Source organism: Ascaphus truei, chromosome 1, assembly GCF_040206685.1.
Source record: "Ascaphus truei isolate aAscTru1 chromosome 1, aAscTru1.hap1, whole genome shotgun sequence".
NCBI classification, from domain to species: domain Eukaryota; kingdom Metazoa; phylum Chordata; class Amphibia; order Anura; family Ascaphidae; genus Ascaphus; species Ascaphus truei.
Window position 1 is genome coordinate 172,350,475 of NC_134483.1, and position 13,305 is coordinate 172,363,779.

A 13,305-nucleotide genomic window follows, 5' to 3' on the forward strand; every position below is an offset into this window, starting at 1 on the left:
ATTGGGGGGTCAACAAAAATATAAAAGGTACTTGATAATGGTGTTATGCAATGAGAGAGTGCTTCTCTAGATGAAGGTGCCTTGGTATGGGGGGACGGTAAAAAAGGGTGGCCTTTGCAGGGGTTGTAATGGAGGGAAAAAGTACTTACAAAGCCAGCTTGTAGGGAAAAGACACTTTCCCGTGGCAGGCAGGAACACTCTAAGGACCACTATATCTGCCAGAAAGACAGGGGATCTGGGCTGAACCAACCTTCTAGCTAAGAAGATTGGAAGGTTGCCAGGGCAATCAACTAGGGCTGTGTAAAGGGGGCATATGTAGCAATAATGTTGCGTTTTACACAGGCAGCTAGCTGCTGGAAAAGGAGAAAAACATGCAGCTTAAGGGTCCGGACATGGTGCCTCCAGCCGCGCTCCTCCGCGCTGACGCTCAGGATCACCTGCTCAAGCAGGAGCTTTTAGTTGTCCTGGCATGCGAGGCAGCGAGCGCGCTTGGGAGGTGGGCGGGAGGCGAGGCAGGGCTATCGCGCCGAGTCTCTGCGCCCACGTCAACGTCACGGCGCCGACATCGTCACGCGGTCAACGTCACGCCGCCGACATGAACGTCACACCGCAGACGGACGTCCACATCTATCCCTACACAGCAGCAAAGTATAGTACAAAGAAGAGTGCAAAGTAGAGGCATATTTAAGTAGACTGCAATGTAGAGGCATATTGTGTTTTGATGACAATAAAGTCTTCTCACAGTATTCGTTTATCATGGCAATGTCAAATGAACTCTGCATGTTTTTTTTTAATGGAAAATGTGTATGTCAAAACTGAACTTTTGGGCGGCAGGACAACAAGTGTCCATGAGATAAATCGCCAGCGCGAGACACTTGGCAAATTTGCCACCTTATATTCAATGCTTCGTTTGCAGGAACGTAAATTCTTCGAATACATGAGTATGTATGGGTGTATGTATGTATGTATGTATGCGTTTATATTTTCTTCTATAGGTGTGGGTATATCAGGATTAGTGTATATATGTATGTATATTACAATAAATATATATATATATATATATTTGTGTGTGTATATATATTTGTATATATATATATTTATGTATAAATATGTATATATATATATATATATATATATATATATATATATATATATTGTTGATTTTAACTCGTTATATACAAACACACACACACACACACGTGTGTACATAGATAGATATAAAAATATATAGTTATGTAAAAAATATCAATGTCTAATTTATTGTTCGTCCATTTGTTCAGTTGTGATGCTGTTAACAAGTGTAATTGCTGTTCTCTAATTATTTTGTTGTTTCTTTATAGATTTCTTTCGACTGGAATATCGTTTCGTGCCTTTGCATTCTCATTCAAGATGGGAAAAAGCACAGTTGCATCGATAGTACATGATACATGCGCTGCTATTTTCAATTCATTGCAAGCTGAGCATATGCCATTACCAACAGTTGACAACTTGGAAAATGTGGCAAGGGATTTTGAGCTTAAGTGGAATTTTCCAAATTATGTGGGCTGTATAGATGGCAAGCATATTAGAATTAAACACCCTCAAAGTCAGGAACAATGTTCTACAACTACAAACATTTCCATTCCATTGTTTTGCAAGCTGTTGCTGACGCTAAATGTCGATTTCTAGCGATCGATGTTGGAGCAAATGGAAAGCAAAGCGATGGTAGGGTCTTTAGAGCATCTTCACTCTACAAGTTAATCAAACAAAATAAAATTGTTTCCCCGCAGCTAAAACATTGCCATCAAGTGCCAGAGAAAAGTTGCCTCATGTACTCTTAGCGGATGAGGCCTATCCGTTGCTGAAGTACCTCGTGAAGCCGTATCCGAGGAAAGCCTTAACAAAAGAGGCAGACATTTTCAATTACAGACTTTCCAGGGCCTGACGGTGTGTGGAGTGTGCATTCGGTATAATGTCAGCGAAATGGAGAATACTATTGAAAGCAATAGAAACGCCTGTGCCAAATGCCAAACGTATTGCCAAATGTGTGACGGTACTGAATAATGTGGTCATAGATTTGGAAGGCTCAAATTATCTTTCTATGATGGATTGTGTAGATGTACTTCCTTGTTCTCTCCCTAGAAATAAAGCTGGGAAAATGGCCAAATGCATACGTGATTCCTTGAAAGATTACTTCAATGCTGAGGGAGCCGTGCCATGGCAAAATGACCTGTAAAAATTCTATGTAAATGTTTAGTTAAAATAGCAAATAACAATCTTTGACAAACTGAAGGTGTTTTACATTGTTAATTGTTTATACTTCAAAATAAAAGTGTTCTGCCTACTGAAGAGGCGCCGACTGAAACATTCCCTTTGTTCCCATGTTTGACACACACATTGTATTTGTCACAGATAATGTGTTCCAAAACCAACATAACCCATGTCAAGGCCCAAAAGCTAGGTTGCTTGCAAGTGGAGGCATGTTGTGCGGCATTGTGTGTGTCATTCAGTGTTGGTTGTTGAATGTGTGTGTCTGTGATTGTGTCCCTTGAGTGTGATTCGGTAAGTGTTTGTATGTGTAACGGATCCGCACCTTAGTTTACTGCTTACCTTGCCTTACAAACCTGTGCAGTCTTGGAACACTTCCCTTGATATTTACTGCAGCCTGGATTCACTCATTAAAGCAATACTGTCACACGCCCCTTCTGCTATTGGTTCACTGACCTTTAAATACAGCCTTCCCACAATGCTTCCCTGCCGAGCATAATCCTTCCTGGATGTCACACGTGTTCTGCCACAAGCCCTAGGCTTGGCTCTGTTGTGTATTAACCTCTCTAGTTCTATTCCCTAGTTCCTGAGGCCTGCTGCTAGTCTTCATGCAGGGGCTGTGTTTCCTGAGTATCCTGAGTATCCTGCGGCCAGCTTCTACTCTCTACGTAGAGGCCTGCTTTCCTGAGGCCTGCTGCTAGTTTCACGCAGAGGCCTGTTCCTGTCTCCTGTGCTGAAGCGGAGTACTCTCCAGTGACTTCAGCTCCCTGTTTCCTGAGGCCTGCTGTGCTTCCATAGCAGAGGCCTATCTACTGGTTCCTGAGGCCTGCTGCTAGTTTCACGCAGAGGCCTGTTCCTGACTCCTGTGCTGAAGCGGAGGACCCTCCAGTGTGTACTTCAGCTCCCTGTTTCCTGAGGCCTGCTGTCCTTCCATAGCAGAGGCCTGTCTACCGGTTCCTGGGGCCTGCTGCTCTCTCTCCATTGCAGAGGCCATGTCCTGGTTCCTGTACTGAAGCGGAGCACCTCCAGTGTATACTTCAGCTCCCTGTTTCCTGAGGCCTGCTGCCCTTCCCTTAGCAGAGGCCGGTCTACGAGTCCTGAGGTCTGTAGCTCTCTCTCTCCTTGCACAGGCTCGCTCTGGACTCTTGCACTGAAGCACTGGTTTACCAGTGCTGCCAGGCGTGTGCCCACTCCGGTCTGCCTAGCCCTTCCTGAGACCAGTACCATGGGCCATGGTCGCCGCACGCGCAGAACCCGCTCCCGCCCTGCAGCTATTACGCTGAAGCGGGACCTAGTTGACTTCCTGTTGCCGAAACTCCGCTTGGATAACGTTTACCCTGATGTCGCCAATCCCGACCCCGGCTTGTCCACTGATGATGCTGCTTTCTCCAGTCCCGACCCTGCTATGTACGACTACGAACTGCGCAATCCGGATCAGCCTGCGCGGTCTAAGGTCGGTGCTTATACAACCCCACCTCAGCCACGCGGTCCGACCCTGGTTTGTGGCGAGCACAACCGTGACAGTGTGTGTGTGTTTGTGTGTGTCATTCAGGCTGTGCCAGTATGTCAGTCGGTCATTATTTATGTCCTTATATTTTCTATATAAAAACTACCAATAATTGAAATAAAAACATATGACCATGTTCATAAACAGTAAAAAAAAATATTCGAAAGTGCAAATACAACATATATAAAACCTTTTTAATAACTTAACAATAAAACATTCAACATTGAACATAAAACGTTATTTTTAGCACAGCATACCAATAGATTGTTACTGTGAGGTATCAAATTCTTCAACAGTCTCATAAACGAGATCTTGAATTTATTTTCGGAAACGTAGTTTAAACATTTTGTCTAGAGGCGTTATAAATGGGAGAAAACTTTTGAAGAATTCCAAATCATCGTTATTATTCTTCATCATTCAGTCCATAAGGCCACATTTTTGTTCTTCAATCAGAACCATTTTCCGCCTCAAGTCATTGCTGGTCTTGGGTTTCTTGGCTACTGGATCCGGTGCCGCCACACTCTTAGGAACAGCCTCATCTTCCACAAAGGACAACTCGAGAATTGTCTCTTCCTGGCTCCCTGGTTCCTCGAGGTTGGACACAGTTTTTGCGGGGAGCATCTGTTCCTTCAAGAACTGCATGTTTTTGAAGTAGGGCCACGCAGATGCTACTTCCATGGTGCTTGGATAGACAGGCAGTGTATTGGTGCATCACCATGAGTAGCTCATTAATAATTAAAAAGGTAATTTAATGGTCAGTTACAGAGAACAAACAATGGCAGGAACGCACCTACGCGTTTCGTCCGTAAAGGACTTTCTCATGGTGCTTGGCCCGGGGTCCCCCGAGCATAGTTGCTGAACCTTTTTTAATACCCTACGAAAAGCATCACGCAGGTTTTTCCACTTGTTTTTCGCTGCGTCTGCTAAAAAAAACAAACATCACAACATTAATTTACATTTGCAATAATGATATATAATGCATTTCTATACATATAAACACCATCAATGCATGTCGATGCGGACACTATAGGGGGTGTTAAAAATACGTCAGCACATTCCCATGCGGACACTATAGGGGGTGTTAAAAATACGTCAGCACATGCCCAGGCGGACACTATAAAATAAATATATTATGGCAATGACCTAAATATGCATTAAAACCAGAGACATAACATAAAACACAGACAAAGCTCAGTTTTTAGCACATCTAGTGAGACTCATACACGGTACAGTGCCTAAATATATACGGATAAATATCTAATAAGTAAATGGTCTTTTAGTTTGACATTTTTGGCCAAAATTGTTGTAAGCCCCTGAGCCAACGCCAAGGCAGACCACATATCAGGGGTCCCTAACGCTAATATAAATTCTTAATAACCTGTTTAATAACAGGAAGAATGATTTATAGTAAATCTGTCAATATTAGCTGCAAAGTTCTGTCTGACTGAAGCTTTTATTAGCCTGTACATTACCAGGAAAAGCACTCTGTATTAGAGATGTCACAGCCAAACTGCAAGCAGGCAAGTTCCCCTGAGTGGAAGATGCTATGGAGTGAGCCCATAACCATTTAAATGTGGGAGGGGGTGAGCTTAAATTAAGTAGGAGGTTGCCAACCTCCAATCAGCCATGACTAGCTGGACAAGAATTGTAAAACATACTGGACACCTAACAAGCTCCTATTAAACCCCCAAAATACCCACAACATATATATAAGCATATGAGTGTCAGAGGAGTGCTACTGAGCATGGCAATATGCATTAAAACCAGAGACATAACATAAAACACAGACAAAGCTCAGTTTTTAGCACATCTAGTGAGACTCATACACGGTACAGTGCCTAAATATATATGGATAAATATCTAATAAGTAAATGGTCTTTTAGTTTGACATTTTTGGCCAAAATTGTTGTAAGCCCCTGAGCCACACTCACTCTCAGACCCACACTCAGACTCTCAGACCCACAATCAGACTCTCAGACACACACTCTCTCTCGGACACACACTCTCTCTCAGACACATACTCTCTCTCAGACACAGACTCTCTCTCAGACACACACTCTCTCTCAGACACACACTCTCTCTCAGACACACTCTCTCTCAGACACACACACTCTCTCTCAGACACACACTCTCTCTCTCTCAGACACACACTCTCTCTCTCTCAGACACACACTCTCTCTCTCTCAGACACACACTCTCTCTCTCTCAGACACACACTCTCTCTCAGACACACACACTCTCTCTCAGACACACACACTCTCTCTCTGACACACACTCTCTCTGACACACACTCTCTCAGATACACACACACTCACTCTCAGACACACACACTCACTCACTCTCAGACACACACACACACTCACTCTCAGACACACACACTCTCTCAGACACACACACTCACTCTCAGACACACACACTCTCTCTCAAACACACACACTCTCTCTCAGACACACACACTCTCTCTCAGACACACACACTCTCTCTCAGACACACACACACTCTCTCTCAGACACACACACACTCTCAGACACACACACACTCTCTCTCAGACACACACTCTCTCTCAGACACACACTCTCTCTCAGACACACACTCTCTCTCAGACACACACTCTCTCTCAGACACACACACTCTCTCAGACACACAAACTCTCTCAGACACACACACTCTCTCAGACACACACTCTCAGACACACACTCTCTCTCAGACACACACTCTCTCTCAGACACACACTCTCTCTCAGATACACACACTCGCTCTCTGACTCACTCTCTCTCTCTGCCACACTCTGCCACACTCTCTCTCTCTGACACACTCTCTCTGACACACACACACTCTCTCTCTCTCTGACACACACACGCTATCTCTCTGACACACACACTCTCTCTCTGACACACACACTCTCTCTCAGACACACACACACTCTCTCTCAGACACACACACTCTCTCTCAGACACACACACACACACTCTCACACACACACACACACACACACACACACACACACACACACACACACACACACACACACACACACACACACACACACACACACACACACACACACACACTCTCAGACACACACACTCTCTCAGACACACACACACTCTCTCTCTCAGACACACACTCTCTCTCAGACACACACTCTCTCTCAGACACACACTCTCTCTGACACACACTCTCTCTCAGACACACACACTCTCTCAGACACACAAACTCTCTCAGACACACACACTCTCTCAGACACACACTCTCTCTCAGACACACACTCTCTCTCAGACACACACTCTCTCTCTCAGACACACACTCTCTCTCAGACACCCACACTCTCTCTCAGATACACACACTCTCTCTGACTCACTCTCTCTCTCTGACACACTCTCTCTCTGCCCACTCTCTCTGACACACACACTATCTCTCTCTCTCTGACACACACACGCTATCTCTCTGACACACACACTCTCTCTGACACACACACACACTCTCTCTCAGACACACTCTCTCTTGAGCGGGGACTCACATATATATACGTGTTTGTTTTTTTTAAATTTCCCTGCTCGCGCTGAAATTTTCCCTGCTCGCGCTGAAAAAAATAAAAATAAACTCCCCCTACCTGACAGCTGATTGGCAGGTGCTCCCAGGCTTTGTGGGCGCGCGGCCAGGCTCTATATGAGCCCACCCCCAACGAGTGGCCATTCTTTCTGGCTGGAGATCTGTTGGAGAGTAAGTACTCTCCAATCCTCCATCTTGCGGCCCCTCTGCCCCTTCCCTGCAAGCCCCCTTACTCCCCGCTTCCCGCGCGGGGCAGGAAATGGTAGTGGGGGTGTCCCCCCTTCTCTCTCCGGTCCCCGCTTACCCCGGCTTCCCGCCATCCCCGCGCGGGGCAGGAGATGGTAGTGGGGGTGTTCCCCCCTTCTCTCCCTGTCCCCGCTTACCCCGGCTTCCCGTCGATCCCCGCGCGGGCTGGAGATGGTCACGGGGGGGGGGGGGGGGGGGCGAGCGGGGCAGTGGTGGTGCTCGGTCACGCGGCCTTTCCTCTTCTTCCCCTTGTCGTGTGTGTGTGTATGTGTATGCATGTGTGTGTGTGTGTGCATGGGAGAGTGTGCCTCCCCCCCACCCTGCCGCCTCCCCAAAGATTACACTAAGCCCAGCTATCTTCATGACGGCGCAGCTGCCGCATGAGGTGTGGGGGGGGGGATGCCGGTCTGCCCGCCCGCCTGACCACTAGCTTATGCCGTGCGGGACATGCCGGCGAGGGGAGCAGGGCAGTGGCAGCCATGGCGGGGCTGACTGTCCCCTGGGGCGCACGCTGGGGGACAACTCGCCACGTGAATGTCATTCAATATGTGCATCAATACAATCTACACACTGACAAGTGATTAGCTAAGCTGATGATCGATCCGCTCTTCTGTAATCGATAGCTGAAGATTCGGCTTGGGGTTCACTAAATGCATCCTGGGTCCTCTTCTGCTGCACTGACAGCCAAAGTTCTGTGAGGAAGATCATGTGACCAGGCAATCATGCACTAGAATCAATTAGTTCACTGCTAGAGGGCAGGGCTAAAAAAGGTGATGCTGTTTCAGATGTGGGATGTGACTTTGTAAATGGTTGCTATAGGAACACAAATGCATGTTACATTAGAATACATATAAAAATGTCTTTAAAATGGTTTATTGTTAATTTTTTTTAAATGCTACAAGTATTTTCTCATAGTACAGAATGGATTTATGGTTTAAAAAAAACACACATGTAGGATATTGCTTGAACTGCAGCTTTAACACACTTCAGTAGAGAAGGAAGACTGGTCGGCTCTGGAGATAGTATCATTGATCACAAATCAATGCAATGCAGAACACAATGCACTAAACACGCCCTTATAAATCCTCCCAATACATTCTCTTTCTTTCCATGCTTCTTCTCATCCTTGCTTATGTGGATATATCGCCCAATCCTGGTCCCTGTCTTATTTCTACAGTACATGCTCTTGTCCTCGCCTCCCACATACAACTTCTACTTTTTCTGTTGTCAACCCCTCTAACCTCATACCCATCCCGTCAACCTATCTTCTCTCTCCCTTTCTCCTGTGCACTTTGGAATGCTCGCTACCTCTCCAACAAGTTCCTCTCTGTGCATGACTTCTTTTTCTTTCACTCTCTGCTCCTATTTGCTATAACTGTTCTTTGGCTCACTCAGTCTGACTGCATTGGAAGCTGCCCTCTCTCATGGTGGCCTTTCTTTCTCCCACACTCTGCGCCCTGATGGCAGGGGTGGAAGCGTAGGGCTCCTGCCATTACTGAACACATACTATTCCTCCCTCTTTTATTTTCTCTCCTTTGAGGCTCACACGGCCCAGCTTTTTTCTCCTCTCCCTGTCGATGTGGCAGTAATCTATCAACCACCTACCTTTATTCATCACCCTCTGTCTTTCTCACTTTCAATCTTGCCTCTCGTGCTTTCTCTCATCAGACTCCCCTGTTCTGCTCCTTGGGGACTTCAACTGCCATATTGACGACCCCTCTCTCCCTTGGGCTTCCCGCTTTCTCTCTCTAACCTCTTTTTGCCTTTACCAATGAACTGCTACTAGCACCCACAAAAATGGCCACTACCTAGACCTGGTTTTCACAAAAAAGTTTTCTCTCTCTGATTTCTCCATTTCCTTTTCCTCTCTATGACCATCATCTCATCTAATTTTCTCTCTCACGTCTCCGCTTCTCCACCTCCACCTACCCTCATTTTTTCAGAGACCTGTGCTCTATTAACCTACTAGTTTTTCATTCCACTTTGCGCTCCTCCCTCTCCTCTCTGTTCTGCTCCAGACTCTGACAACCTTGTCAGGAACTACAACTCTGCTCCATCCTCCTCTTTTGATCTACATACCCCTCTTTCTCTTTGACTTTCTCGAACTTCTAACCCCAGACCCTGGCTAAATGACCCCATTCTGTATCATTTCCTAAAACCTCTTGCTCCTACTCTAATCCCTACGCTCACACACATTTTTAACTCCTCTCTCTACTCTGGTACTTTTCCCTCCTCCTTCAAAACATGCAAGATATACCATTACTCAAAAACAGCACGCTTGACCCTACCTGTCTCTAATTATCGCCTTGTCTCCCTCCTGACTTTTGCCTGTAAACTCTTTGAATGCTTGTATTCTCTCGATTGCTGCATTTTCTCACCTGTTATTCTGTCCTATATCCTCTACAATCTGGCTTCCGCACTGCTCACTTCATTGAAACAGTCCTCACTAAAATAACTACGAAGGGGTTGATCTTCTACATATATAAAACTGAAATGTTTGTCTGTGGTGTTGTGCGTTTTCTGATTGGTTGGCCCCTCTCGCTGGCGCGCTCCCCAAATTGGCTGAGGGGCGGGGTTTGCGGGGTGGGGAGAAGTCACACACAGGGGCACACAGACCAGCTACCATCCTCCTCACTTTGCTCTTCTGTAGGTAACCTCCCCCGGCGCTCCCCCTCCTCACCCAGCCAGACTCAGGAGCGCCGTGGACGGGGGGGGGGGGGGGTAGGGGTGGAAGGAGTGCAGCGGATGGGGGGTGGAAGGAGTGCCAGGTTATGGGAGGGAAGGAGCGCCGGGGATGGGGGGGAAGGAGCGCCGGGGATGGGGGGTGGAAGGAGCGACAGGGCGCTTCTCCTCACCCAGCCACACTCAGGAGTGCCGCAGACAGGGGGGTGGAAGGAGCGTCGGGGATGGGGTGGTGGGAGGAGCGCCGGGGAAGGAGGACGAGCGCCAGGCACAGGGGGGGGGGGGCAAGCGCCAGGGACAGGGAGGTCAGCGAGCACCTGGGGCAGAGGGGGATGCAGGGGGGGGAGTGCTGTGAGGTGCGGGGGGAGAGTCATGTGGGGTGCGGGGGGGGGAGAGTGATGTGGAGTTCGGGGGAGAAAGAGTGATGTGGGGTGCAGGGGGGAGAGTGATGTGGGGTGCAGGGTTGGAGAGTGATGTGGAGTTCGGGGGGGACAGTGATGTGAGGTGCAGGTGGAGACAGTGATTAAAAATGTATTTTAATTAAATCCCAGGCAACGCCGGGTATATCAGCTAGTACAGTACTTTCTAAAACAAAATTCAATTTTCTTAGAAGAGATGGTGGAACTGTACATAAATTAAAGCAGTGGTCATCTGGGTGTGAAAATAAACAACATAGCGGTATTCTAGTACGGGGATGTCAAACTCGCAGCCCACAGTGTCACCATGTGGTCCGTGCCCACTGAGCCGACAGAGTGGAGATCTGACACAGGAGTACCGTGCCTGGTCACTGTAGGGGCCTGGCGAGTGCTGGAAGTTGCTGCTGCCCCTTCCCCCACTGGCACACCTCTCTTCCTCCTGTTCCACTAGTGTGCACCTCCTCCCCTCGCTGATGTGCGCTGGAAGAAGGCTGCATGGCAGCGTAGGCTCCCCCAAGGTAAGGTGTTGGGTAATTGTGGGGCTGGGTTGCTACCTCTCCGGGTTTGACCCGGAGACTCCAGGTTTCGGGCACTAGCCTCCGGGCTATGGGTTGCCGTTGTCAATTTCTAGGTGGCGGAGGGGTGCGGTGTGGCGGCGTCTCTGGCATTCTTCGTTATTTGCCTGTATTTCCCCCTCCAATTACTGTAAACAAGACTGTGTGGCGTCAAATGATGCCACGTTGCCATAGCAACCAGGCGCTACGTGCCGTCATTATACTGCGCTGTGTCACGTTTCCATGGCAACACGGCACAGCGCAGCAGCATGTTGCGTCCGTTGTCATTTAATGCCGTGCAGCCATGTTCACTGCAGTTGGAGGGGGAATTGCAGCAGGATGCCAGGAGACGCAGCCGCACCAAGTAAAGGATTTTTTTTATTTTCTCCAGGTTTGCCTTCAGTAGAAGGTGGCAACACTGTTGTGGGGTGCGGGGCTTATCTGAGGGCAAGAGTGAGAGAGAGGGGGGAAAGAGAAGGGATGGGGGATAGAGAGAGAGGTGGGGATGCGAGAGAGAAGGGATGGGGCAGAGGAGGAAATAGAGGGAGGATGGGGAGAAAGAAGGAGAGAGGGGATGGTGGGGAGAGATACTAGCAACGTTTAAATATTTTTAATAAGAAAAATGCTTTTTTCAGTCGGACTTAAGAATTGGACTCCAAGCTATTCTGAGTTTGATGGGCCTGGTCTAGTACCATCAAGTTTCGGCCACTGTTTGATTGCATTAAGTTAAGGTATATCACAATCCTTGAGAAAATACTGACCAAGCAGTAGGAAATCTTGCACAAACTCATATTATAAGAACAAAAACACTCTAGACACACTGGAGGACCAAGGGAAAAAAGTAGTGCTGTTGAGGCAGTCCTGTTCTATCATTTACATTCCAACCACAGTCCTAATCCTGCAGTAATCCATCACTCACAACATTTACAGTAAATGTAAAATACTGAGGACATGGTACAGAATAATGCAGAGTAGGTTTTTACATTTTAATACATTCTTTTTCAATAGATTGCAGACGAAACAAATAAGACACATACTGAGTACATGAATGATGGAAGTGTTTTAGATTTTAAAACTTAAACTCCCACTTCTATTTCAATGGAGGATCTGTTTTAAAAAATAGCCGTGAAACTGGTTGTGGCTCCTTGTCCATCAGTATACTCTCAATCATCCAATTACAGATGTGTATATGATTGTTGTGTATATGACTACAATCATTGTGTCATGTTGAATGAAGCCTTTCAATCACCTTTAAGACGTAAATTGATTAGCTGCAAAAAAAAAAGAAAGAAAAGAAAACAAGAACACAACATGAACACAGTACTACATAGTTGGAAACATAAAACTTCATGTTCACAGTGTAGAGACCTGGTCAACATCTGTTTTAAAATACCTAGCACATTAATGTCCAAGTTGCGGGCTCTTTTTGTTAAATGTGCATTCCACATTTGTGACTTCTACTATCATATTTTCCAATGAGATGCTGCCTTATTGTAAGGAATCCATTCCTGGTTTTGGCTGGAGCGCAGAGTTGGTGAGCTCTCAGACAGACCTTCCCTTGGTTTTGCAAGCACTATCACCTGTGCTTGCAATCACTGCAGCTCTGTCTCTCTGCTCTGGCATTGGAGGAATTCCCACACACCCATCTTGGGATTGGTTATCTGCCCTTCTTATACTGGGCTTTCCCTTTTCCTCATTGCTGAGCATAACCCAATGTTCACTTGGATGTAACTGTGTTTGGCACAAGCTACTTTGCCTTAGCCTTATGTTGTTCCAGAGACCTGCTGCATTCACCCCAGGCAGAGGTCTGCTTTCTGGCTCCTGTACTGAAGCACTGGATCCCCAGTACTAGCCTACCCTGTTCCTGAGACCTGCTGCATTCACCCCAGGCAGACGTCTGCTATCTGGTTCCTATGCTGAACTGCTGGATTCCCTGTGCCAGCCTTACCCTGTTCCTGAGACCTGCTGCATTCACCCCAGGCAAAGGTCTGCTTCCTGGTACCTGTGCTCAAGCGCTGAATCCCCAGTGCCAGCCTTATCTTACTCCTGAGACCTGCATTCTCCCCTTGAAGAGCCCTATCATGGGCCGCTCCCGCTCCTC

General features: G+C 47.1%; 1 protein-coding gene across 13 annotated transcripts in view; it reads right to left on the reverse strand.

Annotated features, from left to right (window-relative positions):
* Positions 1 to 3,934: 3,934 nt before the first annotated feature.
* NMRK1 (nicotinamide riboside kinase 1) overlaps positions 3,935 to 13,305 on the reverse strand; it is a 35,394-nt gene continuing 26,023 nt past the window's right edge. For 10 of the 13 annotated variants that reach the window (XM_075598473.1, XM_075598409.1, XM_075598424.1 and 7 more), the window contains one exon: positions 3,935 to 4,677. In XM_075598473.1, the coding sequence (XP_075454588.1) occupies positions 4,514 to 4,677 (164 nt within the window). In that variant the 3' untranslated portion in view covers positions 3,935 to 4,513. Of the gene's footprint in view, positions 4,678 to 12,176; positions 12,476 to 13,305 lie in introns of those variants that run through there. The other 3 variants (XM_075598450.1, XM_075598464.1, XR_012801218.1) reach the window with 2 other exon arrangements.